This window comes from Pezoporus flaviventris, unplaced genomic scaffold (genome assembly GCF_033815535.1).
Source record: "Pezoporus flaviventris isolate CSIRO_AGI_PZ_B2104156 unplaced genomic scaffold, CSIRO_AGI_Pfla_v1 ptg000083l, whole genome shotgun sequence".
NCBI lineage: Eukaryota > Metazoa > Chordata > Aves > Psittaciformes > Psittacidae > Pezoporus > Pezoporus flaviventris.
This window is the reverse complement of record NW_026892631.1, coordinates 6,139,313-6,166,689: the sequence shown is the minus strand read 5'-3', so window position 1 is coordinate 6,166,689 and position 27,377 is coordinate 6,139,313. Positions and strand designations below refer to the sequence as shown.

Below are 27,377 nucleotides of genomic sequence, written 5' to 3'. Positions count from 1 at the left end.
CGCGCACACCGATGACGCCGCGCATACATCGGTGTGCGCGGCGCATGCGCGCGGAGCGAGCACGCGGAGGGCCGGGCAAGCAGCGCCATGGCGGCGGCAGCCCCGCCGGTGGGGGCCGTTTGCTCCTTTTCCCCCCGCGATTGCCGCTTCTTCGCCATCTCCAGTTCGGATGGGCGCCTGCGGGTGTGGGAGACCGTGAACAGCCGCTTGCAGCATGAGTACGTGCCCTCCGCTCACCTCAGTGCTGCCTGTACTTGCTTGGCGTGGGCCCCGCCGGGGGGACGGCAGCCCCCCAATAAGGTACAGGTGAGTGCGTGAGGGAAGGAAGCGAGCGCGGTGGGATGCTGAGGTAAAGGAAGGAACGGTGGAGCCGTGAGTGGCTCTGACGCGTGACCGCGGCCCGCTCGGCTTCACCCCGCCCTCCCGGCGCCATGTGGCAGGGGTCGGCGTGGCCGGGCAGTGGAGATGCGGTGGATGGGTGCCGGGAACACTGAGTGGTCAGGGTTGGAAGGGACCTCTGGAGATCATCCGGTCCAGCTTCTCCTGCTAAGGCAGGGCCACCCAGGGCAGGTTACACAGGAGGGTTTTGGATGTCTCCAGAAAGGGAGACGCTACGACTTCCCTGGGCAGCCTGTTCCAGTGCTCTGCCACCCTCAGCATAAAATTCTTCTTCATCTGTTTTAGTTTATGGCCACTGCACCCCGTCCTGCTGCTGGACACCACTGAAAAGAGCCCGGCACCATCCTCCTGGCACCCACCTTTGAGATACTTGCATGTATTAATGAGATCCCCTCAGTCTTCTCCAGACTAAACAGGCCCAGTTTCCACAATCTCTCTTCAATAAGAGAGATGCTCCAGACCTCCTGTGGCCTCCACTGGACCCTCTCCAGTAGCTCCTTGTCTGTTCTTATCCTGAGGAGCCCACAACTGGAGGCAGTGCTCTACATGTGGCCTCACCAGGGTCGAGTATGGGGTTCGGGTCTTAGGGACAAGTGTGGGGTTCCTCAAGGTTCAGTCAGGGCACCCTGCCGAAGGTGCTGGGCATGTTTATGCCTGATGTCCCCTGGTGTGTGTGGGGGGTGCTTGGGGGCTCTGCTCCCCTCAGAGGAGCCTTGCAGCATCAGTCCTCACAAGGCAGGTTTCACGTGGTGGGGGAAGCAGCACTGGAGGTTTTAGTATTATTATTTAAAAAAGGGGGGGGAGTGTGCCTGTTAGCAGAAGCTGTGACTGTAAAATCATTTATCTTCTGTATAACCTGCATGGAAGAAGCCGTCCTTGAAGGAGCAAGGTATGTTACTTCATGGCATATCTCACCTTATTCAAAAAGGATGCTGCAGAGCAGGTTGGCTGCTGTGCATATCCACTTAGCTTACAGTTCACATTCTAGTAAAGGCAGTGTCTCTCCATACTTCCTTACCCTTGGAAGCATCTGCATTCAAGCTGCTATGCTGCCTGTGATGGTTCTTCTCAAGCTCAGGAGTCCTGTGAGAAGGTTGGTGGCTTTATTCAGAGCACACATTGGAGGGCTTGAATGTTCTCTACCTTGAGTTTGTCTTTTTAACTTCACCTCAGGTGAACACTCAACCTGAAAATATCTATAGTGTATATAGTAAGGTACATTTTCACCTTCTTTGTGTTGAAGTAATCCTATTTTCTTTAGTTAGGACATGTATTTTTTCTCAGGAAATGGTATCCTTTGGATAAAGTGTGTGAAATCCACCACCCCTTTATCATAAGATGTAGGGAGGGCTTTTAAAGATGATTTTTGGTATATTTGAAATGCTGTAAGAGTTGTTTCAGAACACTCAGCACAGACTGCCAGTCCAGAAGAAATCGATATAATCTCTTTTTTTCTCAGTTGAGCATCTTAGTCGCTGAACTCTGAAAACTCCCATAACATTTGAAGAATGCTGCAGAAAAGGTCAGTTTTAGACTGGCCTTAACCTGTTCATTCATCACGTAACTTTGAATAAAAAAGGATCTGTGCATTAACTGCAGGGCTGTGTAGGTAGTTCTTCAGTGTTAAATACCTGTAACTGAGGGTTAATCCATCCTGTGTGAAATAAAACTAAAAGCTCATATAGTGCACTGCTGTGGTGCTCTAAGTCAAGCACAGGAGGATTCTGAGTGACTTTTAAAAGCTAACCCTTTCCTAGAGACCCACCCCTAAACCCCACAGATGCTCCAGTTTAACCTGATTTAGGGTTGTATGGAAAATGGACTTGATCAGACAACATTTGGCTACCTTTCAGTGCTCTTATATTATTCTAGTAGCTTGAATGTTCTCCCCTGAATGAAAGCTGGTATGTTTTCAAATACAGCTGGAAATATACCAGTTCTTGGGATAATTATGCCATAAACTTTTATAATTCATTGGTTTGTTCTTATACTGAGCTGAAGAACTAAAGCTGTGATGGTTCTGCAAATACATTTTATTCAATGTGTGTTTTCTGACATTAGACTTGGTTTTCCTTTTTTTAATTCCTGGAGAGTTGGCATCTCTGGGCAGTACTAGCATCTGATCTTCAGGAGTAAAACTATGCCACCAGATATCTGTAAATGGTGTTTGGCCAAATTACACCTAATCTAAGTGTGTTTTGGGTTGCTACCATGTTAATGAAGGCCATGTGTTACATGGAAATATTAGGAATTCAGTTTTAAGCTGCAGGCCCTGGAATTGCTGATGCAGTGGTAGCTTATTGGGATGTTCCCTGCACACATGCTTTTGTAGTGTCAGTACTTCCTGCCTGCAGTGTTCACTTCCTCCTGCTCTGTGAAGTAGTGCCTTGTGGAAGAGTATGTGGACCACCAGACTTTCAAAATACCTTCTTCCACTTTCTCCCTATTAAATTGCAACTGTTCTGTCATGTAGAGCTCTCAAGATTCTTTAGGCTTTCCGCCCGTTTCAGTGTGTTAAGTGCTTTCCTTCACGTGTGGCAGCAGAGATTGGATTTCTGGTTTGGTTTGGTTTTTTTAAGTCTCAGTGGCTGACCTACTCGAGAACGTTATGGACAAATGAGTGCACAATCCTTTTCCAAACAGCTTCTTGTAGTCATCTCTACTAATTAAAACTCTGCTTTTCAGGCAAAGTTGAAGGATTTCTAAATAAGCTTGAGTTCAAATCAATCTGAACAAAAGTAACCAAAAGGAAGTTGGTACTTGGTATAGTTCAGCTCGCCTGTCCTACCCATGAATAAAGGGTGCAACAGTGGACTTGAGTGGGAATTTTGTTGTACCTCTGGGTTGTTCCAAGGGAAGTTGACCATAAACTGAAATGGAGGGTGAACAAGTTTTAGTTAAAAGATTTATGTAAGGAAAAAGAATAAAACCTGTTCTTAATTGTGGCTTTGCTTTGCAGTGGGGGTGTGTGGGATAGTCAGTAAAACTGTATGAAGAGATGGAGAGCTACCAGAAATCATATAAACTGTATTATGTACTTACACCTCCACTGGCTATGTGGCCCTTGTCTTTGCATGTGGGACAGCAGTTTCAAGGTGGCTTAGATGGCATTGCTGCCAAAAATTTACCCAGTTGAGTCTTTTCTCATAGATTGTCTTAAAACCTGGTTGATTTACTTGGTTGTGCATCGTGACTGTGATGGTTTCTCAGCATCTATGTTTTTGTAATATCTTCATAAACACTTTTCTTTCCCAGGAAAGGTGAAGACTAAACAAATGCTTGCAAAACCCCCAATGTAATCTCTTTTCTCAAGAGCTTGCTTTTGAGGTAAAAGTATCTATGTAGCATTTTGGTATTTATTGGCCTAAACTAAAGCACTTTTCCTTGCAGAAGATGTGTTAAATGCAGAGGAGAAGAAAGTCCCCCTTCAAAGAACCAAAGTATTTACCCTCCTGTGTTTAACTTTTAAATCTTAGTTGTGGTGAAAACTCCTAAATCTCTGGACCTGACTAAAAATTACTCACTGTGTGATGTCTGCTGTATGTCACATTAGCTGCACCACATGGATTGCTCACATTTTATCTGACTCCTTTGGCTTCTTCTGGCTGCTCATCAGTGCAAATATGTCTGTTGCTTAGAGGAAGTGTTAGCTTGTGTATATGTATTTGTTTTTAAATTTGGAGAGCATGCCTTCCTGTCCTCTGCAGAGCAGGATAGCGCTTTCTTGTTGAGGCATTATGAATACTTCGTATTTGCAAGAGTTTTCTGAATAGCTTTTGGGAAAAACCTCATAATTCTTGATCAACTCTTCCATTTTCTGGGTAAAGTATTGAGATTATGTTAATCTTTACCTCTGCCTCTGGGATATGAAGTCTATGAGAAACTTAACTGTTTTTTCCCTTCATGTATGTCATCACTAGGCTAGCAAAATGGCCTCCACCAAATGTTTCTAGGTGACTCATAGCACTTGGGTACCTTGCTCATGGAGGTACCAGTTGAGTCTCTAGGTTGGTGTGCACTTCAGTGTCTTCAGTTTGTGTCTTGGCAGAGTTTGTGCTGGCTGACTGGGTTTCAGACTTACAGAAGACTTTTTTCCCTTCTGCTTTAACACTGAGAGCAGCTGGTCAGACTAATTTATTTCATCTTTTGTTTTTATTTTTGATTTTCCAGGATGGTCCACAGAGGAAAAAACGGAAGTCTGAAGTTGCAGAAGTGGACAGGCAATTAGATATCCTGGCTGTTGGTACAGCAGTTGGTAGCATTTTGTTGTACAGCACAGTAAAAGGAGAACTACAGAGCAAGCTAGTAAGTAATACACTTTTCATCACATGCTACCAAATACTGATGGTTTCAGTCAGTTTATGCTGTTCTTTCTGCTGCTCAAAAATAGAATAAACTAACCTAATTACATGTGTCTTTTTCTTAATAGCTGTGTATATCGATAGAGGTGCACTAATTCAGGTGCTTGGGAATCTTCAAGTGGTGCTTTTCTTTGTTGGCAGTATGTATGCATTGAGAAATCTTGGGTTTGAAGTTAATGTGATATCTTAACATTGTACTATTGTGCACGGATTTGTTATGTGTCATTCAAATTAGCAGCAATGATGCAATGCCTAACTGGAGAGTTAAGTGTGCTGTGGAAGTGTCATGCTCTCGGTTCCTGCACAGTACTGTGGGAGAGGAGGGCAGGACTGAAGTACCCATTGATTCTTGGGAAGTTGTCATGTTGATGGACTGAGATGTGCTCGTTTTCATTCTTCCTTTCTCATTGAGAGCTTCCCTGTTAGTCCTGAGCACTTTGGTTTTAGTCTTGGGTTATGTACTAAACAAAATAAATCTGTATGAATGACTCTGTGCAATACTTTGAGGTACTTGCACATACTTTTGCTTCTAAGCTGTTAGTTGTATGTAGGATGATAAATGTACGTGAATTTAGGGAAAGCAATGACTTCTTAAAATCATGATACATGCAGGTGACACTAGCTAATGAGTATCAACCGTTTTATGGAAAAGCTGTATTTATGCTTGAAAACTATGAAGAAATACGAGTTTCAGGTGAAAACACTGGCTGCTCTTTTATAGGAGCAGCGTATCAGATGAGTACTTCATTTTTTACAGATAGGTTGAACAAGAAGATTATTCCTGCTAGCATAAGAGCTGTCACTTTTAGCTGCCCTTATTGAACAGATTGTTTTGCTGTGATGTATTTTGTCTTGCTCAAGGCTGATTTGCAGTGACACTTTAGGGAGCAGTCTGAGCTGGGTGGTGCCAATTCAAATAGTGAAATTTTATAAACTTCAGGAAATATTTTCATAAATATGAAAATGATTAAAAGGTATATTTGAGCTGGTTGTTGAGAGATGAATGATATGCCTTTGTAGGGTCTTCTCTTTCTTACAATAGTTTGCTCTTGAATGCTGAGTACAAAAGGAAGGCTGTTCATCTCTGAATGTACTTAAGCAAGCATGCACTTAGATGACTGTCCAGGTTTCAATTGTAACAGTTACTTTTCTTCCTAGTAGCTGGTGCAGGGCTGTGTTTTGGCTTTAGTCTGAGAACAATGCTGATAACGCGCTGATGTTTTAGTTGCTTATAAGTTATGCTTACTCTGATCAAGGACTCTTCAGTCTCTCACGCTCTGCTAGGGAGGAGGGGCACAAGAAGCCAGGAGGGAGCAGAGACAGGACACCTGACCTGAACTAGCCAAAGGGGTATTCCATGCTACAACATGTCATGCCCAGTATAGAAACCAGGGGAGTCACCCAGAAGGGACCGATTACTGCTCGAGTCAGGCTGGGTATTGGTCAGTGGGTGGTGAACAGTTGTATTGTGCATCACTTGTGTTTTCTAAGCTTTCAATTCTTCTCTTGTTGTTTCTTATTATTAGCATTAATGTTATTGTTGGTATTCTTTCTATTATCTCTATGTTGTACTTTAGTTATTAAGCTGTTCTTATCTCAATTCTTCCCACTCTCCTCCCCATCCCACCTGGGAAGCGGGGAAGTGGTGAGCTAAGTGGCTGTGTGGTGCTGAGTTACTGGCTGGGGTTAAACCATGACAATGACTGTCAGCGAGACATCTGTGATAGACTTTCATTTGAACAGATTTCCTGCTGTTAGACAGCCTTGTTTGGCTGTGTGTATAAAAATAGTGGGCAGGACGATTTTTGTGTTCATTCTGAAGTGCTAGAACAAAAATGAATTCAAATAGTTATGTGTCACTAATTCATATACTTAGATGTATGTATCAAAACATGAAATATCTTTAACCTGTACAACTCTACATGTATATTGGTCTCTTAAGTTGCCAGTGGTCTGAATTTAGCTCTCAGCAGTTTGTTCACATTGCTAGTGTGGGAAGACTCAATATTCAAGACTTCTTCATTTATTAATTAGTTGACCCTCTCTTACCTGTTGCAGGATGGTGGTCATGACAACAGAGTAAACTGTGTGAGATGGCATCAAGACACCTGCTGCTTGTATAGCTGTTCAGAGGACAAACACATTGTGGAATGGAACACACAGACCTGCAAAGTAAAGTGGTAAGTGGTGCTGGTTTTCAGTCAGATTTGTTTGCACTTGCTTTTGTGTATTTCCTCACTCACAGGTTTTAATGAGGGCCTGTTGGAAATTCTTCACTCTGCTATCCAGTCTTTGTGCCCCCTGCACAGAATTGACTATTGACTATTACTGTTCTGAGATTGGAAGTGGTTTTATTAAGGGATAAAAGAATAATTCTAGCAGGGTTTCTTCATTTGTGTATTGGAAAGACTAGATGAAAGGAGTTACTGCGCTGAGAGATTTGGGTCCCTCCATACTAACTGTTACTGGGACATGGGCTTCCAGTCACTTTTGTGATGCTGAAAAATCTAAATTCCAGAAAATATCCTTGGAGATGTGGGGGAGCAGATACTGGAACACCAAATTTCAATTAAATCAGTTACATGCACCCAGCTTTGCTCAAAAGGGCCTTGCTGTGATGATAACCCATTTGGTTTCGCTCACTACTAATGTGCAGTGAGGACAGTTCCACTTGGCTGTCTGAGCAGGCTGCTACTATTTACAGGGTTGAGCAAAATAGAGCTTAGTGCAAAGTAACAAGATGTCTGGTGAAGGCATTTACTTTCTTTCTGTAATGAAGTCTGAACTGTTTTTAAAGAAGCAGCAGAGATTTCTAGTAACAATCCTGGTTATATTACTTCAGTAAGAGCTTAGTGTATGATGGTACCTTGATCCTTCTCTTATGTTATTTCTTTTCTGTGACATTTCCCAGTGGTGTGTTATTCTTACTGCAGCTCTATTGGTTTGTTAAAGTTGGTGTGGGCACTTCAGACAGCCCATCATCAGTAGCCTCTGTGATTTCTCATAAAGAGAGGTGCATCCTTGGGTTTTTATTAGGACCCTGACGTAAAGTAGAAGATGGCTTTAAAATCTCCCTCTAGCCTTCTCTTTTTAGGATTGAACACATCCAGTTGCTTCACCTTTTCCTCTTGCATTTCATGCTCTAGTCCCTAAACCGCCTTCATGGCCCTCCACTGGATTTACTCCAGGGTGTTAGTGATTTCTTCTACTCTCCCAAACTGGACATGGTGCTCAGATGCAGTTTCAAAAGTGTTGCACAGAGGAGAGAAATTGGTTTCCTTACTCATGTTCAACTCGGCCATGAGGACTGCAAACTTCTTTTCTACAAAGCTACTTTCTAGGTATTCATTCCCAGCCTGTACTGGGATATTTCCATCCTATGTGCAGGACAGTACATTTTCCTTTGAGCTCTGAGGTTTTGACAGCCTGTGTCATGGTTTAAACCCAGCCAGACAGCTCATTCACTTACTCTCCACCTTCTTGCCCTCCTCCTACTCCTGGAGGGACGGAGAGGAGAATCAGAAGAATGCAACTCCCACGGGTTGAGATGAGAACAGTTTAGTAACTGAGGTGTAACACAGATCACTACTGCTACCACCAATAATAATAATGATAAAGGAAATAACAAGGGAAGAGAATACAGCACCTCACCACCAGCTGACTGATAACTTGCCCCCCCCCCCCAGCCCGACGAAGCACCGACCCATACCTCGTCCAGCCCTGCAGTCCTAGCCCTTCTGGGTCCCTCTCAGTTACATCCTGGGCATGATGTGCTGTGGTATGGAATACCTCTTTGGTCAGTTTGGGTCAGGTGTCCTGTCTCTGCTTCCTCCCAGCTTCCCCTCCTCCCTGACAGGGCATGAGGCTCACAAAGTCCTTGGCCAGACCAAAACATCAGTGTTATCAGCTCTGTTCCCAGGTCAAAAGTCAAAGCACAGCACTGCACCAGCTACTGAGAAGGAGAAAAAATGACTGCTACTGCTGAACCCAGGACTGCTGAGATGTCCCTGGGTAGCAGCCCTGCCCTCCAGCATATCAACTGTTCTTCCTAATTTGCTATTGAATGTGAACTTGTTACGTGTGCATTCTTTCCTGTTTTGAGGTCATTAATGAAGATCTGGGCGATATTAAATAGTATTGGGATGTCCTTAGTGAGTGAGGCTAGAAACTGGCCCCTAGCTGGACTTCACAGCAGTGATCACAACTGTTTGAACTCAGTGTAGCTAGATCTTATCCCTCCTTGGAGTTCATTCATTCAGTCTATATATCTCCAATTTGGCTGCAAGGACACTATGTGAGACATTGTCAAAAGCAAAGATACATGGCATACGTGGCTCTCTTGTTCACTGGATGTCTGTCTTGTTAGGAAGGCAGTCAGGCTGGCTAGGCAAAATTTGCCATTTGTAAATCTCTGCTGGATGCTCCTAGTCACTTTTTGACATTTGTGTGCCTAGAAATGGCTTCCAGGTGGATTTGTTCTATAACCTTCCTGTTGTTTCCTGTATTCTCCTTCCTGTGGATATTTGTCTCTTCTCAAGTCATCAGAAACGTCTCCTGAGCTATGCGGCTCCTCAAAACAATAGTGTGGTCTTGTAATAGCTATGGCCTTAGCAGTTCTGGATGCATCCTGTTCAGTCTTAAGGAGTTGCATGTCTTGGGCTTGCTATGATCCCTAATTTGATCTCTCTTTACTATGCAGATTGCTTTGCTCCCTCTGGCTCTAGTTTCATGGGAGGCCTGAGAGAATATGCTCTTCAGTGCTTTGGTCTTTTCTGTGTACTGAATGCATCCCTACACTATTCAGGAGGAGGCCTGCATTTTCCTCAGTCCCTGTCTTACTCCTGCTAATGTCCTTTTCTTGGCCTTCGTAGTCCCTGCTGGTTTGAACGCCAGCTAAGTTTTGGCTAATTCTGTCCCTGCATGTGTGGACAGTATATTCCTGTGTGTAACCTCTCTCCATTTCCCCCTTCTCTATATTTCTTTTTTTGTGTTTCTGAGTTGGGTTAGGAGTTACCCACTTGGGCAAGCCAGCCTTCTGCAATAGGTGGTAGTTTTCTGCTCACCTTCACCTATTTCAGAGGAAAACTCCATGCACTCATGCTATCCTTTTGTGTGGAGAAACCTCTTTCCTTTTTACCTTCCTGGCATGTCCCTGCTGAAGTGCCTTCCTAAAGGTTCATTAATTGCATCTCTCTTGTTGTGAAGGCTATCCCAGTGTTTTTCTGTGATCCCAGCTCTGAAGCTGTGTAAGGAGATAGAATTCATCCTGTTGATATCCCATAGCATGTATGTTAGTGTACAGGTACTCGAGGTGGGTTGCAGTCATACTGCTTTGCTTTGTTTTAAGTAATAGAGAATTTGAAGTAGAAATTCGGATCAGAATAGGCAAATAAAAAGTAAGTTGCCAGTTGTTCAGTATAAAATAACTTCGTATTTTTGAGTTGCTGTGTTTTTCTGTAAACTAATTTGAAGGAGAGGAGCAGAAACAGAATACCTTTGACCTCATCTTTGACCACCTAAATTAGTATTTCTTAAAATAATTTTTGCCTTAAGTTGTCCAGTGTGGTTGTTATGCATTTTGAGATGATGTTAATGAGTATTGTTTCTTCCTGTTTCTCCATCTTTCTCCCTTTGTACAACACCTCCATCCATATTCTAGCAAGTGGAAAGGTGACAATAGCAGTGTCACCTCTTTATGCATTAGTCCAGATGGGAAAATGCTGCTGTCAGCTGGTAGAACTATAAAACTGTGGGACCTGGAGACCAAAGAAGTCTACAGAGTAAGTAACTTTGTTGAATTAGATGCAAAAAAGTACCCTCCTTGATTGATGCCATTATGTATCTGGTGTTTCCTGGTAGGACATCTGAAAATGTCAGTAAGTTTGAGGAAACAACTGACAATTTCGGGGTTTCTGGAAGCTGTTGCTGTGATGATACCTTCAATTGTGGTTTCAACTTGCTGAGTGTTGAATGAGGACATTAAATTCCTTGGCTGTGTCTGAGCATGCTTCCAGCACCCCTTCTAAAGCCTGTACCAGAAAGATGGATGCTGTTCTCTTTCACTGGGTCCTTTTCTGATATCCTTCTAGCAGGAGAACTCAGTTCGCCACAGTATTAGTTACTGCTGGTGTGGGTTTGTGCACGAGCTATCTGATGTTAAACATCAGTTCCTCCTTCAGCTTTCTTTGGTAAATTTCATGTATCTGGTGGCATTATCAGTTTTGCTGTTAAAACAGTTGGCAGGCATAGGAGCAAACCCCTTCATGTTCCTGAGCAGGGATCAGACATGAGCAGATTACTGTGTTTTAACTGTTACGTGGACACGGCCATGGTCTCTTGCCTGCTAGCAGGTAGGACACAGCTAGTCTCTGATCTCCTGGTACTTGTTGTCAGGTTGGTGTGTGCACATGTGCTGTTACTCTGGACTGGCTGGCTCATGGCAGTTATCATTTATGTTTGCATCCTGTGATAACCAAAACTGCTGTTTACAAAAGTAGATTGAAGAACAAGAGTTTTTTTGGGGGAGTGGTAGTTGTGTTGAACAGCCTCAGTGTGTCAGCAGACCAGTGCATTCATCTCACAGTGAGAATGCAACTAGGTGTCTAATTTCACTATAAAAGTTGAAGTGTAAAAGGTGGTAGCGGGGGTGTGCATTCAACACTTAAGAGCAGTACAGGTGGATGCAACTTCTTTTGCGTGAGCTTAGTCCCAGTAAATTTGCTTTTGATTCCTCCTTTAACTTTTAAAATTCTGAAAAATATCGGGGGGGGTCAGGAAAAAAATCCTTGAAATACAGAAATGGAGGGAGGCTGGTAAAAATGTCACTGAAATGTCCTTGTTGACTTAGTAACACTTGAATCTTTCCTAATGTTGTGTGTAAACTAATGTGTTCATTTTTGTCATATGGCTGCTTATGGCAATTACTGAAAGATTCTTTTTTTCCCCCCCTCTTAGCATTTCACAGGCCATGCTACATCAGTGTCATCATTAACGTTTACCACAGTGAAACCTATGAATGAAAATAAGCCCTTTGATGGAATTACAGGGCTTTATTTCTTGTCTGGAGCCATACATGACCGATTACTGAGTGTATGGTATGTAAGCTTTTTTGCAACTTTTGATTATGATCTGTATTGAGGATGTTCCTAAATCTGTGATTAAATAGAAGGTTAAGTAGAAAAGGGACACTCTGGAAAAACACAGTGATGATCTCTTAAATAGTGCTTTAAACTCTGATTGTTTAATGAAGATGTGACTGTGTCTGAGTATGTTTCCAGTTGCTGTTTGAATCGCTAGTGTATACCAAGAGCATACTGTGTGGTAGGCTCCCTTGTTCTTAGTACTTACTGTAAGGTTTAAGCTAAGTTGTTCTGCTAAATTTCACTTGGGAGTTACTTTGCACTTGGAATTTAGAACACTTTTCCTAAGCTGAAATCTGAAATTACGGCATAAGTAATGCTGCTGGTGATTTATAGGCTTTATGCTGCTTCATAGGGGCAGAGGGTGCTGTTTGTGCCATGGTAAATAATGTGAACTGTATTGTCTTCCAGGCAGGTCAGATCAGATAGTAAAGAAAAGAATGCCGTGATGTCTTTCACAGTAACAGATGAACCAATTTTTATTGACCTGACTGTATCAGAAGTCAAAGAAGAGGTAGGAGCAATAGTTTGTAACCAAACACATTCAACAATTCTCAGTTGTCAAGTCAGTTTCCTTTTAAGGGTATAAAGAAAGAAGTTTGGTAAGTATTTGGGTTCTGTTACGCAGAGATGAGATTCGAATGGGAGTAAGGGTATTTATTACAGGTGTGTTTATAAAGCGGATAGCTATTAAGTGTGAATTTGGTGTTTTCTCCAGAAATTTTGCTTGTGATGGCAGAAGTGTCAGTTGTTTCCTCTTTAGAACAAGGCTCAAAAATGGTAGTTAGAACTTGGCAGCAAAATGGACAGGGAAAAAAAATCTTTCAGAAAATCCATTTTGGGTATGGTCCTGTTTGTTTTCTGACCTCAGGTGGCTTTGGCAGCATGACTGCGTTTTAAAATGACTAGCTTTTAATGAGTTAAAGTAGCAGCATACATTCCCCAGCTCTCTCTATTTCAGCAAGTACAAGTCTTTCAAGGCAGTTTTCTTATGAAAAATGTTAGTATGTGAAACCCATTTACAGAGTGTTTCAGTAATTATGTAAAGCATTTTTCTCCTGCTGCCTTTAGATTCCTGTTCTAAAAGCAGTGTTTCATGCTGTTTTTTCTGATGTTCCCAGTTGTGCCTTCTTACTGCAGGTATTGGAGTTAAGAGTTCTCTGTAACATACACCTGTCATTTAATTGCTCAGGGAACTCATCTCAGTTTCTCTCCTCTAAGCGTATTTACAATGTCAGCACCTCTGTAGACCCATGCCTCTAGACATATTAGGTGCCTTATTTATGGAACTTTGCTGCTTATCATGACATGTGTCTGCTACTGTGCTACTGTTCAAATTTGGTTATATCAGTAGTGATACAGTAAAATACAGTTATGAGTTACTTTTTTTGTCTCCTGACAGTTGTAGTAAATGTTCCTGAGATGTAGTGTCTTTGATCTTCCTTATGGATTTAGTTTTATCTTTAATGTGTTTAGTTACTGAAAAAAGTCAAATCGTAGCCATGCAACTGTTTCTGCATGTCCTGTACGTCCAGGAAGTTTGTCTTTTGATCTAATAAAAATCTTTCACTGTGCCTTCTTTCAGCCTGTGAAGTTAGCAGTTGTTTGCCGAGATGGGCAGTTGCATTTATTTGAGCATATCTTAAATGGGTAAGTTAGCATTCATCTTGAGGGTGTCTTTGGGGGCGAGAGCTGGGATTACTGTAAGGCAAAATTTAGTCTTTCCATGCTGCTGCCTTTGAGCCATTGTATTTGTTCACAAATCAGCTTCCAGCTGGTTCTTTGTCTTGGGATACTTAGTTGTTGGGGGCTGTGCTGAGCATCAGTAGGAAGTGTTGCTTTAGCCAAGATTTTGTCTGTGTACCTCATCTTAGCCAGTTGTAAAAGGTGTAAACCAGCTAAGTTTGCTGAGGACCTGCTGACAAAAGGTGCTTGCTTAAATGTGTGAGATATTGAAGTGTTTAAGTTTTAAGGGAATTCAAAAGAATTCACTTGGAATTCTTTTCTTTTTTTTTTTTTCCTTCCAGTTACTGCAAAAAACCCTTAACATCAAACTGTACTATCCAGATAGCAACACCTGGAAATGATGGGGACTCCACACCAAAACCAGTCCCTATTCTGGCAGCTGCATTTTGCTCAGACAAACAGTCTCTGCTGCTTGTGTATGGAAACACCTTACAGCCCATCATAGAGAAAGTGGTATGTAAAACTGACTGGAAAGGTTTTGGGGGTTGTAATATGGACTGTGTACTGCTCTCAATGGGAGGGATTGTTTTTACTTTACAAGTTGTGGTAACAAGGCAAAACTTACTCTTTCTCCCTCTTCTGGGAGCTATGACTGTTGCCCCTGAGCTGTTCTAAAAGGTAATTTGTATTCTTCCATTCTTTCAGTTAAAATACAGCTTGACATTATTGTTGGCTGTTTCTTGCCATTTCAACTGTTTCAATCAAAACCATTGAAACTGCTTTTAATACTGTTTCAGTGTACCTGTGTGATGCTCTTTGGAGAGCATAGAGATCTGGTAACAAGAGACAGGTGTGCAAAGCAGCTGCTGTTCTAGAGTGAAAAAAGTTATTTCTACTTTATAGCTCCAGAATTTGTTCTCATCTTTTAGTAGCATAATGAATCACAGGAGTGAATCTCAAATATTTTAACTGCTTTTGTTCATGTCCTTCTAGTCTTTAAACACCATGGAATCCCATATATGTTTGATAAGGGACATCCAGAAAGTGTTGTCACTTAAAACAGATGTTGCCCTAACAAAGGTGAGTTTTGTGTGAAATGTGATTTTGTTGCTTCTCTTGTTTACTTTGGAAATGGTAGAATTCATTGCTGTATTTTGCAATGAGGTTGGATTTCTGGATGGACCTGCTCAGAGCTGCAGTGGTAGATAGAGATGTCTGTAGCACTCGGGCAGGTGTGAGTAAACTGCGCTTCATGGCTGCTGTGTGTCCTAGTGTGCTCTCACACAGTTGCCATCCTATAGCTCATAGCAAGTCCTGTTCTTAGCAAGTCTGCCTGGTAGACAATACTGGCTGATGGTTTCTCTTCTGCCTGAGATCAGTTCTTCCCCTAGAATCTGTCAATGTGTACACCCTCTTCGACCCTGATGATTTGGGGTGAGGTTGGGATGGCCTTTGTTTTAGAGCCTAAATAAAATGAAACTAGGCCTTAAAGGCGATGTCCTTTTGGCTCTTTCTCGAGGTGGCCTTCATGTTCCTACTCACAGGGGTATGGCACCTGGGAATGTGGGCTAGACACTTAAATGGCAGCAGTGCCCACTGGGGCCACTTGCCACTGTTTTCTCTCATGCCGGATCCCCTGGGGGTTTAGAGATAGACTGTGAAGTTCTTAATCAGTGTGCAAATTCCATGCCTTGAAGATTTGCAAACGCCTTCTGTATTCATGAAGTGAGCAGACAGCGCTGCTTTTCTAACCCTCAAGGTACCTACCGGATCTGGTGCTCCATCAGCCAAGCGGGACTTTGTGCTGATTCCTCAGTCCTGGAGCTGGTGGGTAGCAGAGCTGAAATACAGCGAGAGGTGTAGGAACTCCCTGGCATGCAGTGATGATGCCCATCTTGGTTTCGCTTTTTGCTGAATTCCAGTGAAGACGCATTTCTCTTGGCTGTCTGAGCATGCCTTGTGGAGAGAAAGTCAGAGGTCAGTGTGGTGAGCAAAGAGGGTAGCATTCAATGCCATTGCTGTTCTACAGGAAAATTCTTGAGCTACAAAACCAATTTATTATTATTACTATTTTTTACTTCTACACACAGCATCTGGAAGTTGGTTTGCTCACTGTAGTAGATTATATTTGTTTTGCTTCAGTGGGCATCCAGCATGCCTCCCACAGGTACTTGTTACATTGTGCTGCTATTCGTGATCAGTTCTTATCTTTCAGTAGAAGCTGGATTAATCTGCATGCGGTTTAGGGGCCTGACTATTAATACATGTGGTATCTATTGCTAGCAAACATACAAATATTTGTTGTTGGATACAAGCACGTGGTTTGAGTGTTGTAAGAAGAATGATTCACAGGTGATTCCAGTGAGACAGTTGCTTTAGTTAAATTATGAAAACTACCTGACTTGTTTGACATTATTAATTACTCTTAAAAATGTAGGATTTAACTAATATGTATATCAAGGAAATGGGTTGTAATAGGCTGGGTTTACTGTGTATGTGAGAGACTGGGATTAAAATCACTGTTTTTAAATTGGAAGCAAGCTCAAGATACTAGCAATTGATGCAAAATGTGGTTATCTCCGTCTACTAGGTAAAAACGCCTGTTGTGAACTCGGACGCCAAAGTGCTAGTGCCTGGTATTCCAGGACATAGTACAGCTGTCAAAACTCCAGCCTCAGGAAAGGAGAAAAAGAAAAACAAGAGGAAACCAGGAGAGACAGGGGTAAAGTGCTTCCTCTATTGAAGACAACAGTAATAGAGAAACTAGAATCGTAAATCACTGTTACAACTTCTTTAGATGAAACTGAACTCGCTTTGTTTGGCATGGAAGCAAGCTTGGTGATACCTTTTTGTATGAAAGTAACTTCCCTCTGCTCAAAACCTTTCCCTCATTTAAGCCCTGGGTGCCTTGCCTGTAGTTTTGCCATGTTTCTGCAAAACTTTGTCCCAGGCTTGTGTCTGTCTCTGTGGGCTAAGGTATATTGCTGCTTTTCAGTCAAAACTTCTTCTCTTCTCAGGCTGTTCTCTCCCAGTACAAAATTGGTGTTATTTTCCAACAGAAACCTGTTGGAAATCCTGAATTTCAACAGAGGGAATGCTGTAGTTTAAGTACTTAGTACTTAGTTTCTGAGAAACTGCACTTAAACAGCACTGCCCGTTTTTGTCGTCTGCAGGAAAGCATTGAAGAGCGCTTAGAGGCATTGGATATTGATGTGAGCAAAGTCAAAACTCCAGGTGGCCTTCCACAAACAGATAGCTTCGCGGTACTTTTGGTTCAGGGCTTGGAAAGCAACGATGCAGAAATCCTAAATGTAAGTGTTACGAAATCATTGTATGCTGTTTAATCTGTTCACTGAGACTTGTGAGTAGCCTTCCTGAAAGTTGGCGAGGCTGAATAGTCAAGAACCTGTTGTTTGTCCCAGCTGCTTTTTGCTGAGTTGCTGCTCAAGGCAGTGATATTATAGACGGTGATAGTGGTATTACTTTTTTTGTTGTCACCTACCTTACGTTCTGAGTCAGTTCATGCTTAGTCTCCTGAGTGTACAGTTCCCAAGTAGATACTGTCTGGAAAATGCATTTATGTCAATAGTTTTACTTGAGAAGCTTATAGTTGCACTTATACTAGGAGAAAATAATAGTTCAGGAGCAGGAAAATAAAATCTTAAGAATTTGGTGCTAAATAGAAATGTCACAGATACTGGTGAAAGGCATTTATTTACAGAAGTCAAGCACAGAAAACAGTAAAGGAAACTTTAATGTGTTCTGATGCTTCGCTGATGCTTTTCTAACATGGGGTGGGCTAGAGGCAATGCTAGATTGTTTTGGTTAATCACGTGTTTTGTTAATTGTAGCTGACTTGAAAAATGGAACTCCTTTTCATAGTAAATCTTCTTTTACTCATAATCCTCATCTTAGTTTACAAAGGTAGTGGAGTAGAAAAAGATTTAAAGCCAGGAATTTTTGATTGTGCTCATTGCTCATATCCATGTTCAAACTGACTGATTCTCTGATCATGTTTTTGCATTTTAACAGAGAGTGCTTAACACAAGAAAAGATAATGTAATAAAGAACACAGTATCCAGAATGCCTATACATGCTGTCATTCCACTACTACATGAGGTAGGAGAGTGCGTTTCTTGTATGTTGTACCAGCTACGATTGGTATGCAATCTAGTCGGGGAAAATCCAGGATATGTCTCTCTATTTTTGGCTATTAAGTTGGTTTGGTAGTTTTACAGGACAGAAATTATTCCTAATTTCTCTCTAATAGGCTCTTTTCTGGCTGAAGCTTAACCAAAGGACAAAGTGTCACTGTGGAAGCTAGGGAGAGCATTAGGTCATGTGATATTATATTAAATGATTATGTGAGGAAAAAGAAAAAAGAAGAGGTAAGGATAAAGCTTGTTTAGTCCGTGGCAAGCAATTAGCATTGCATCTTTTTTTAAAACTATTAAAATGAACACTGATTTGAAACATGAAAATAGCAGTGCTAGCGAGAACAAGTTATATGAGCAATATGCTAGATACTCATATGAGAGAAAGAGAAATAGAATATGTACTTCAGTGAGTTTAGATAGCACTTTGAAATGGAGGAGCAATTTCTTTCCTCCTTTGAAGATAGCTCAGGTGGCCAGTTGCTATTTTTAAGCTTTGTGACATCACTTAGTAATAATTTTTAAAGGAATTTGGCTTGTGAACTGCTTATTCAGTGATATTAAGTGTTCGACTCTAATCTCAGTGGATGGACAAGCCCTCATGTGACTGTCTTCTGCAGAGCTTGAGATTTATTCTGTGAAATAGCCTTTACCTGATACTACCTTCACTTCTTTCCCCAACTTGTCTACCTTGTCTCAGCTGCTCTACTGAGCAGATATGCAGAGACATAAGCATGGGGGGATTTTCCTCCACTTGCTCCTGCCAGCTTTAAGTTTCACTGGATACATTGCCTGTTGAGTTCTGCATTTATTGTAATAACGAAGCTCAACTTCTGCAAGTCATCAGCCTGTGTATATAGAGCCAGCAATGTAATACTCGGGGCTTGACAATCGTTAATGTTAGCAGGCTTCAACTGCCTGGAGATATTTCTACCCCAGTATTGGGGCTGTCACATGGATTTAATGCTGTGTTGTTTTTTTTTTTTAAACTCCCTATGTGTTATTTACTACTATTTTTGTTTTTCTAGCTTACAAAAAGATTGCAAGGCAACCCATACAGGTAAGAGACAACTCAACTACAGTGTAATTCACATTAAACATTTCTAATGCGTGCATTATGCTCTTTCCCTCCACCTATGTGACTGATGTCCATAGTAACTGTAATTAAACTGCAGCATCTTGAGGTAAAAATTCTCAGCTGATTGTGGGTGCAGAGAGGAACTTTTATTAAGGCAGCAGCATGGCTGAAGTGAAATTAAAAAGAGAAAAAGGTATCTGAAATAAGCATATAACTCTTGAGAATGTATCTGAAAGCCCTAAATATCAACACTGTGAACCTGATCAGTATCTGACAAAGTAACTATTTGATGTATAGCTTTTTTTGTTTGATTTTCGAATATATTTAGAAATCTCCTGGTGGTGTGTTTAATGACAAAACCAGCCTCCTTCCACTCATCTTGTCATATTGCTGTAAGGATAGTTTTGCAGAGACTAGCTGTCCTCAAGAGTATCGTTTGGTTTGGTTCGATTCAACAAAAATTCCCTCTTTGTAGGTGGAGAAAAAAAGTACTATGCCTTGATCTTTCATTCATTGACGCCTCCTGTAAAACATGTCAGAAACACAGATCCCTGAACACGTGTAGTTTAATCCTCACTTAAAAGTCTGGGTCTTTCCAAACAAATAACTTAGATAGGTATCTTATCTGGATAGACAAACTGTTACATTTCTGCCTGAATTTATCTTTTTACCATAATGAAAGAGGAGCACTTTCTATAGAACTGTTTAATATGTAGAAGGTGAATCTGGTGTTTCTCTGCCAATATCTCTTTGATATTGTTTATTTTTCTTTTCCAGTGCCTCCCTAATGGTTCGATGGCTGAAGTCTGTTTTTACTATACATGCATCCTACCTTTCCACAGTAAGTATTCTGCATTAATGCTAGTGCACATAACTAGAACTAGATTTAAATGCTTAAATAAATCTGTGTTCTTCCTCTGGGAATCTGTCTCCTGCTCTCCATATGTGGCAGTGCCCAAATCAGTGTACAGAGTTCAGTGTACTTCTGCCACTTCTGCTTAATTGCTGCACACTGGTTATAAATTGTTTGCCTTGATCATTCAGGGCATAGTTATAGTCATTCCAAAGTCAAACCAAGATAAGTTGTGTCATACCTGTGAGGTTGGGGAAGAAATTAATGTTGGAGAGTGATTTGGCCTGTGTCACTAAGTCTTTTAGAACTAAATTGCCTTGCTGTTGTAATGCTCATCTTGAGACTGTCTTAGGCATGGCTGTGGGGTAATGGTGTGCCAAAGTTGTTAGCGTAGTAAGTAATGTTGTAGCTTCTGGTCCAGCCTTGTCTTACAAGGGATGGATAAAGCACTCTTGTTCAGTTAAGAAAAAGGCATTTTAGCATTGTTAGTCCTTTCCATTTAATGCAATTTTGTGGTGTGTCAGAACTTGCACACCTTGCGGAGGCTGCATTCATACATTGGTGTATATCCAGTTCTCATTTACACAGCTTTCCAAATGGTGCTCTGACACCTGCTTATGGCAGTGACCGTGGAAAGGAAGAGGAATGGAATTGCCATGTTTTGAAAGTAGATGATGTTTCTAAACGTGTCTAAATGTTAACTGATCAGGCTGCAGGTGGTTTCTGTGAACCCTCAGCTCTCCCTTCTGTCTTGAAGAATGTGAGCAAGGATTGCTTGCCCCAGAAGTACAAAGATAGTTTAAAAGTAAGGTGTTTGTGGCGGTGTTAACAGCTTCATTTTTCTTCATCCTTTTCTTCTCCCAAGTTGCCAGACCTTATTCCTCAGCTGGGAATGCTATACCAGCTAATGGAGAGCAGAGTAAAAACTTTGCAAAAACTTTCCCGTCTGCATGGAAGACTGTTCATTCTTGTCACCCAGGTAAGTTACAGCTAAATAACATAGGTTGTGCAGGAGAGGTATTATTCGCAGGCTTAACCTCCCTCCTGTGATTGCATCCAGTGGCACTGGTCATCAGGAACTTAATCCAGGTGCTATACAGCTATGCTGGTAACAGTTGAAGCAGTACACTTAGTTGACTGTCTAGTCAGTGCTCACTGGAAGTGTTACACATTTTTGCTGCCAAGTGTGTCTACTAGCCCATAGATTTTTAGAGGGGAATAAACAGGAGGTACTGGGCTGCTTCAGAACAGATACCTCTAAAATTTTGCTTTGTCCTTTGTATTTGTCTGTTCAACTACTACTATAAATGAATTCATGTGTGTTAAACTTGATGTAGACTTCATTTAAACATTGTTATGAGTTTTGCTGACTTTTAAGGTTGGAATATGTAACTGCATCTAAGGCTAATCTGCAAATTCTATTCAGGTTGCAGCATCGGAAGCAGTTCAGGATGTCACTGAGATGAATCAGACTGCAAAGCTGGTATATGAGGATGGTAAGTCTTGGATACCAGGTGGAGCTCAGCTCCTGAACTCACATGGCAGCTGATACATGATGGCTGTTCATCATGATCCTGTGCTTATCCACTAGTGTACAATCTGCGAGGAGAGTTTCTGTGGCAATTCCGTGGCAGGAAAATCAGTGGTTGATGATGTGAGCAGCTTGTAGTTGGTTGTTCCCATGCCTTCTTTTTTCCTTCTGTTTCCTCCCATTTCTGCTTCAAACATTAAGGAATCGGTTAATTGGAGGTTTCGTATGCTGCTTAATGTAACTGGCAACCTCACGTTTTTAGTGTTAGCTGCCCTTCTGCTAAGGTAGATATGGTCAAGGTACTTTTATGTTTGCAGTAAATGTAAGTGTATGTGCAAGTGTGCACTTCCAATTTGGCCTGTTTTTCTACTACAGCTTCATACAGTATATTCATAATGGAAGTGACTTGTTCCTGATTCTTGTTGATCAGCCTAATCTTCAGATAGGATTAGTTTTGGAATTGAAATAGCACAGTTTGGAGACTTAGCAGCATGTGGGGTTGGGCTTTGTTTACAAAATGACATTTTAAAGTCTGTTGTCCAGACTGAAGGAAAGCTTTCTCTTTGCAGAATCCTCAGAGGAAGAAGGCTCAGATGATGAGATGATTGCAGATAAGGAGTCTGATGTAAGTGGAGTTGGATCAGGTCTTCTCCCGTTTGCTTGTAGCAGAAGAAATAGTGTGACTGTCAAAGGTTCAAACATTCCTATTTATTTTTTTCCCCAGGAAAACTGGGATGAAGACGAAGAAAAAGCGGAGCAATCTGATGAACAAGACATGACTGTTGAAAAGGAAATCAATGGTGATTCTGATTTGGAACCAGAAAATGAAAGTGAAGAAGAATAACAACACAGAAGAATGATTTTAACAGTTTAAACAAGTGGGCCACCAAACTCTTAATTCTGGATCATCTTGCGGAAAGATGCCATATTTGCATATTGGGAGTGCAGACTTGTGCACAGCCTATGTGCAGAGGCACCTGTGGGGCATGGTGCATTTCTGAATCCAGAATGCTTAACCATGCCAGCCTTCTCTCGCCCTATTTCCCTGCGCTTACTTATAGAAACATTTCTTCCGCCTCATGGTCAGATTATGCCTGTCATGTGGACATGCATTTGTATCTCAAGTGAAATAAATCTGCCACCACTGTTTGTGTGGTAAACTTGGTTCAGCTTTATATTGAATTTGTTTGCTATTCGAGGATCAAAGACAACCGGTCTGTACCTTCTTTCCGTGCTTCAGTTAGCATAGCAAGTGGGGGCATCCTGCTGCATTTTTATAAAAATGAAACGGAAAACAGGAGAAAAAAAAAAGAAAAAGATATTTTTGTAATATTTAATTCTCTACTGGAATTCTTTTCTCCCCTCCCCATCCTCCATTCGTTTAGCCATGCCTTGGCAACATCTAAATGACGACTTCAAATGGCGTGGGTTTGGGTTTTTGTTTTTTGTTTTTGGTTTTTTTTTTAACAAATTTGAACTCAAGACTTTTATACGTACAAATCAATGACTTTTCTTGTGCTTCAGAAGGACATTAGAACTATCACTGGCTCCTAATTTTGTTTTAATGGAGGCTGTATATAAGTTTAATGCTAACCCAGAAACAGACTGTTGAATTGAGTGAGGAAATGGGAGTAACACTGGGAAATGAGAAGGTGAATGCTTGTGAATATGTAGCGCACAGCAATACCTTTATTACGGATTTTTACCTCTCAGTGGCAGAACAAGGATAGCTATTTGCTCAGCTAATGGAAGCTGAAGTGGTGCAAACACATTTTTAAGAGCAAAACAAGGTAAAGGTTTGAGCCATTCACCACTATAATGTACAATAATATATTTGTCTATAAATTGAGCTGTTGCAAGTAAATACCACCCTCTTTGTAAAGTGAATAAATATACATCTCCTTTACCAAATACCTGTCCCGTGGTGTTTGTTGAGAGAGACCTTACGTAGCTATGGGGGGTGATTAAGGATGAAGTGTTCTTTGTAAAAAGCTCATTTCTAGTGGAGGAGGAAGCCAGCCTAAAATGTTACGTGATGTTCTGCGAAGTACCTGTTGTTGCTGCTTTCTTAGCTTGTGTGTTTCGGTCCTGTTCACTGGTATGCCCACTGCTTAGGAACAGAAGTGGAGTTGCAGTGTTGTCTGGAGGCATTAACAGGTTGTGTTACTGACAAGGCTGGAAGAGACATGGTTGGACTTCATGATCTTAAAGGTCTTTTCCAACCTAGTTGATTCTATTTATCGAATCACAGTTGATTCTATGATTCAGTCTTTGGAAAGCTGCAGGTAAAAGGGCAGTGGCCAGAGGCTTCCAGTTTTTGGATGGTTTTAACTGACAGTAAATTAGTGTCCTAAATAATTTGTTAATTTGCTGGACATTTAGTTGAATTCTGAGATGCTGTGAAAAAAAACGCTTGTGCAAGTACAGACTTGACTGTACCCTCACAAGCCACCAAATTAGGCTGAAGCGATGTGTTTTTAACCAGTACTGATGTTCCTGGCTGGCTTCCAATCAGGAAAGAGGTGTGTGATTGAAGTGCTGTTCTGCTGAGCTTTTGGGGCATGGAGTAACAGAAGAAGCAGTTGTCTTGATCATGCAAGGTCCTTCCGGTATCTGTGTCCCAGCCTTTCCAGAGGTTGAAGTAGGAGCCCTGGGTTAGGGTCAAAGAGCAGGCTGAGTATCTTGTTGGCACTGTTTGGGTATAGGCAGTGGTGGCATGGGACACTTGCCACCACTTCCCAATGTACCTCTAAGGTAGAAATCGTTGCACAGCATAAGGGATTTTTGTTTGCTGTTTTTTCACGTGGTGGTGGCCTTATTTCTAGGTTTTAGGAGTGAATACATTTTGAATGCGATGAGAAGCATGGCCAGAGGGTGTCACACCAGCTCCACAAAAATTCCTAGCAGATGACCAGCAACTTCTGAAGTCTAAAGGCGGGAAAAAAGAAAGGGGACCAAACATGCCAAAACAAAAAGATGCCACGATTAAGAGAGAGTTGATAGATAGCCTACCAGCTGTCTTGATGAAGGGAACAGCGGGAGTATTATCATAGAATCACAGAATTATCATAGAATGGTTTGGATTGGAAAGGAGCTGAAAGATTATCTAGTTATACATAAATAGTAACACACAATCAGATAAGGTATGGGGGGGTGTGTGTGTAAATAATGTCGATGCTGCCTCGTGGTGCTGGTGGAGCAGAGAAGTAAAGAATGCACCTGAAGGGAGCTGCTGTGGGAGAGATGCAGCTGGGTCATGGAGTGTATGTAATGAGGATATTCCAGCTGTGGAGGCAGGTTGGAGCTGTGAAATATGAACTCACTCCTCTAAATGAGATAACAAGGTTTTGTGGAGGGACAAAGTCAATAAAGCAAAAGCAACAGCACTGGGCGCATGACCGTAGCCAGAGGCGTGAGTGGTTAATATTTGTTACAGGTTTATATACTTTCACTATTACATTAGTTACATACATATTCATAATTCCTGTGTATAGGCGGGGGGGGGATACTATAACTAGCTCCAAGACTTTATTATCATAAGTCTCCTCCTCTTGTTGTCTGCACACTGCTCTGAGGTAATTGTGGGCAGGGGTCTTGAGGATGAAGTAAACAGTCTTCCTCTTGTGAGTAGGGGTCTTCAAGATGAAGTAGGCAGTCTTCCTCACAGTGTGCTTTTCACCTTGGGCACAGTTGGACCCCCCAGCAATCACACAACCAGCTATATCTGTAATTATTCTGTTAACTAGTAAAGATTTAAAACAGTGTGACCTTCCTGCAAAATTTACTGCAGGATGGGCAGACAAGGGGTATCCCAAGCTAGCAGATGGTTGGGAGGCTCTGTCTCTAAACTAACTGGTAAGTAGAAGGATGGTGTGAAATCATACATTCATGTTTAGTAGGGCCACTCAATCCTGTTATCTCACCACAGACTTACAACACAAACATTGTTCTTTAAAGATACTTTAGAACACTAGTGTGAAACAATTAATTCATGTTTAGTGGGGCCACTACATTCCACAGACATACACCATAAACATTGTTCTCTTTCTACAACCTAAGTTATGCTAAAAAAGTACTGAAGTCCCTCTCTGCACCGCTCTGCTTCTCGATCGTTCGGTGGGGATTTCTGTGGCGATTTTGGTGTTGGAGACAGGCAGCTGGAGGAAGGCGGACACCCGCCTCTACCTCAGATGCCGCTTCCCGCCGCCATTTCACCCGCCTTCCGCGCCTCCGCAGCGTTCGAGTCGTGCTGCGGCTGAGGGATGGAGCGATGGAGCTCACACACACACGGGCGGTGCCGGGGTTGTCCCAGAGCCGCTTGCTGCCCCGTCGGCTCCTCGGCACCCTGACGGATGGAAAAGCCGTCGCAGGACGCTCAGCCGCCGGCAGCACCGGAGCCGGCCCCGCCGCACCTCTGCCCTGAGGCAAAGCGTTCGCGCTCCCTCAGCCCTGAGGCAAAGCGCTCGTGCTCCCTCAGCCCTGAGGCAGAGCACTCGCCGTTCCTGAGCCGTGTGGCAGAGCGTTTGTGGTTCCCCATCCCTGGGGCAAATTGCTCGTGGTTCCTCAGCCCTGTGGCAGAGCGTTTGCTCGGGCTTCCTGAGGTGCTGCAGGTGCTGTAGGTAACGCAGCAGCGCTGTAACTGCAGGCGCCTTAGCTACAATGGTGGCTGTTTCAATTGCTTTTTTCTTTCCCAGAAGATGGCGTATCTGGAAATATGTGCCTTGTGGTTTGAGTTGTAGGTCAAAATAACTCATGCATGTGTTACAGCGTCGACATTTTTCTATGGAAAAGCCTCTTGCAGATTGGTGGGGAGAGCTAGGGAGAATGATTACATGCCACTGTCCAGTATCGCTAGTCCAGTGCGGGCCCTGCAATCCAGGCACGCTTGCATTAAAAAGGAGCAAACTGTTGTATCCCCTGTTTTTAAGGATGTTCTTGGGGCAGGTCCAGTGTGACATTATAGATCTTTGTTATCAAATGTGTGAAACCATGAGGCAGTGGCCAAAACTCCCACCATGCTGTGCTGGGTCCAGCAGCAGCGCCCACGTTGGGAGACTTGCCTGTGGTGCCATGCCCATAGAGCCATGGAAAGAGCAGCTGCTGGGATGGAGTTGCGCTTCCCCTGTTACGCTGACAGCAGTCTTCCTCCAGCATTTGGACGTTATGGCCAGGATTTTGACAGAATGTGGAAAATGCGTGGCTTAAATGTGTTCTTATGTTGCTCCAACAGCAGCTGACTTGAGCAGTTTTGTATGCAGGAACCCTGTGGGCAGGGCAATGCCAGGGATCAGTGGCTGTCACTTTCACTAGCAGTGTTGTTTTTCCATGCCGACTCCTGATAGTGCAGCGGACCCCACTGGCAGGTGAATCAGGCCCAGCAACCAGTAGCACACCGAATAAATCCTCATCTGCAAAGAATCCATTGCCCTCGTCCCCTGACAACACAAGATGATTTGCAGCAGGTGAAGGGCTGCAGCATACTGGAGACTCCTTCAGCCAGGGCTTGTTGCAGTCCTGTTCGCGCAGCCTCTGCCTGGAGGATGCTTGCCCACAGCAGCAGTGCTGGTACCTAGGAATGCTGCTGTGCTCAGGGAGGCGGAGCACGTACAAAAGCTGTATTCGAAACACTGATCAGGAGACCCTGGAGATACTGGTGAGTGCAGCAGCTGTTCTTCATGGTGTACAAGTGAGAGCCCAGCCTTAGAGACTGGTTAATGGGGAAAGACGTTGTCCACAGCAAGGGGCAGGGAAACATGCTGTGAATAATTCTGCATTTTCAGGAACAGCCAAGGTCAGAAATCTTTTGAGGCAAGCCATGTTTATGTTGGCTTTGAGTGTCTCTGCAGTAAAGAAAGCAGGGAATAAACCCCTGTAACAGCAAAGCAGAACAAAGGAGAATGTTTGGAATGACAATCTGCATCCGTAGAGATACACTAATCCAATAATCCCACTGCATATTTAGCATATCTAGTGCAGAATGCAAACCTTCTTTTAGTTATAACTCCTGGTGATTGTTTGTGTCCTGTTACTTCCTTTATTATGAAGACAAATAAACCCCAAGCAAGACCCAACCCAAACTTGAGTGGGAATTACGTTAATGAAGGACTTGCAAACTAGCTTTGAAACTCATGTCCTTACTAGTTACTGTCAAATTCTAGAGACCATTGTGGGTTGCC

The 27,377-nt window shown here is 42.5% G+C and overlaps 1 protein-coding gene and 3 non-coding genes across 5 annotated transcripts; all 4 read left to right on the top strand.

The window, feature by feature from the left end:
• The first annotated feature begins 28 nt into the window (after window positions 1–28).
• Window positions 29–22,489, top strand: WDR43 (WD repeat domain 43). Of its 2 annotated transcripts, none has more exons than XM_061475565.1 (18): window positions 29–300; window positions 4,570–4,704; window positions 6,819–6,940; window positions 10,420–10,540; window positions 11,715–11,854; window positions 12,311–12,413; window positions 13,485–13,549; window positions 13,927–14,098; window positions 14,579–14,665; window positions 16,176–16,307; window positions 16,759–16,896; window positions 17,618–17,704; window positions 18,768–18,799; window positions 19,595–19,658; window positions 20,536–20,649; window positions 21,097–21,166; window positions 21,771–21,826; window positions 21,926–22,489. In XM_061475565.1, the coding sequence occupies exons 1-18, from the start codon at window positions 88–90 to the stop codon at window positions 22,043–22,045; spliced, it is 1,971 nt and encodes a 656-aa protein (XP_061331549.1). In that variant the 5' UTR covers window positions 29–87; the 3' UTR covers window positions 22,046–22,489. The 2 variants fall into 2 exon arrangements, with proteins under 2 accessions (XP_061331549.1, XP_061331548.1); XM_061475564.1 differs by having other exon boundaries at window positions 30–306.
• Window positions 7,370–7,447, top strand: LOC133280686 (small nucleolar RNA SNORD53/SNORD92). Its single transcript, XR_009747265.1, has one exon. It is a non-coding gene; the product is annotated as a small nucleolar RNA SNORD53/SNORD92 (small nucleolar RNA).
• LOC133280687 (small nucleolar RNA SNORD53/SNORD92) lies at window positions 10,683–10,766 on the top strand. The gene has a single exon (XR_009747266.1). It is a non-coding gene; the product is annotated as a small nucleolar RNA SNORD53/SNORD92 (small nucleolar RNA).
• LOC133280685 (small nucleolar RNA SNORD53/SNORD92) lies at window positions 15,461–15,539 on the top strand. Its single transcript, XR_009747264.1, has one exon. It is a non-coding gene; the product is annotated as a small nucleolar RNA SNORD53/SNORD92 (small nucleolar RNA).
• Window positions 22,490–27,377: the final 4,888 nt, after the last annotated feature.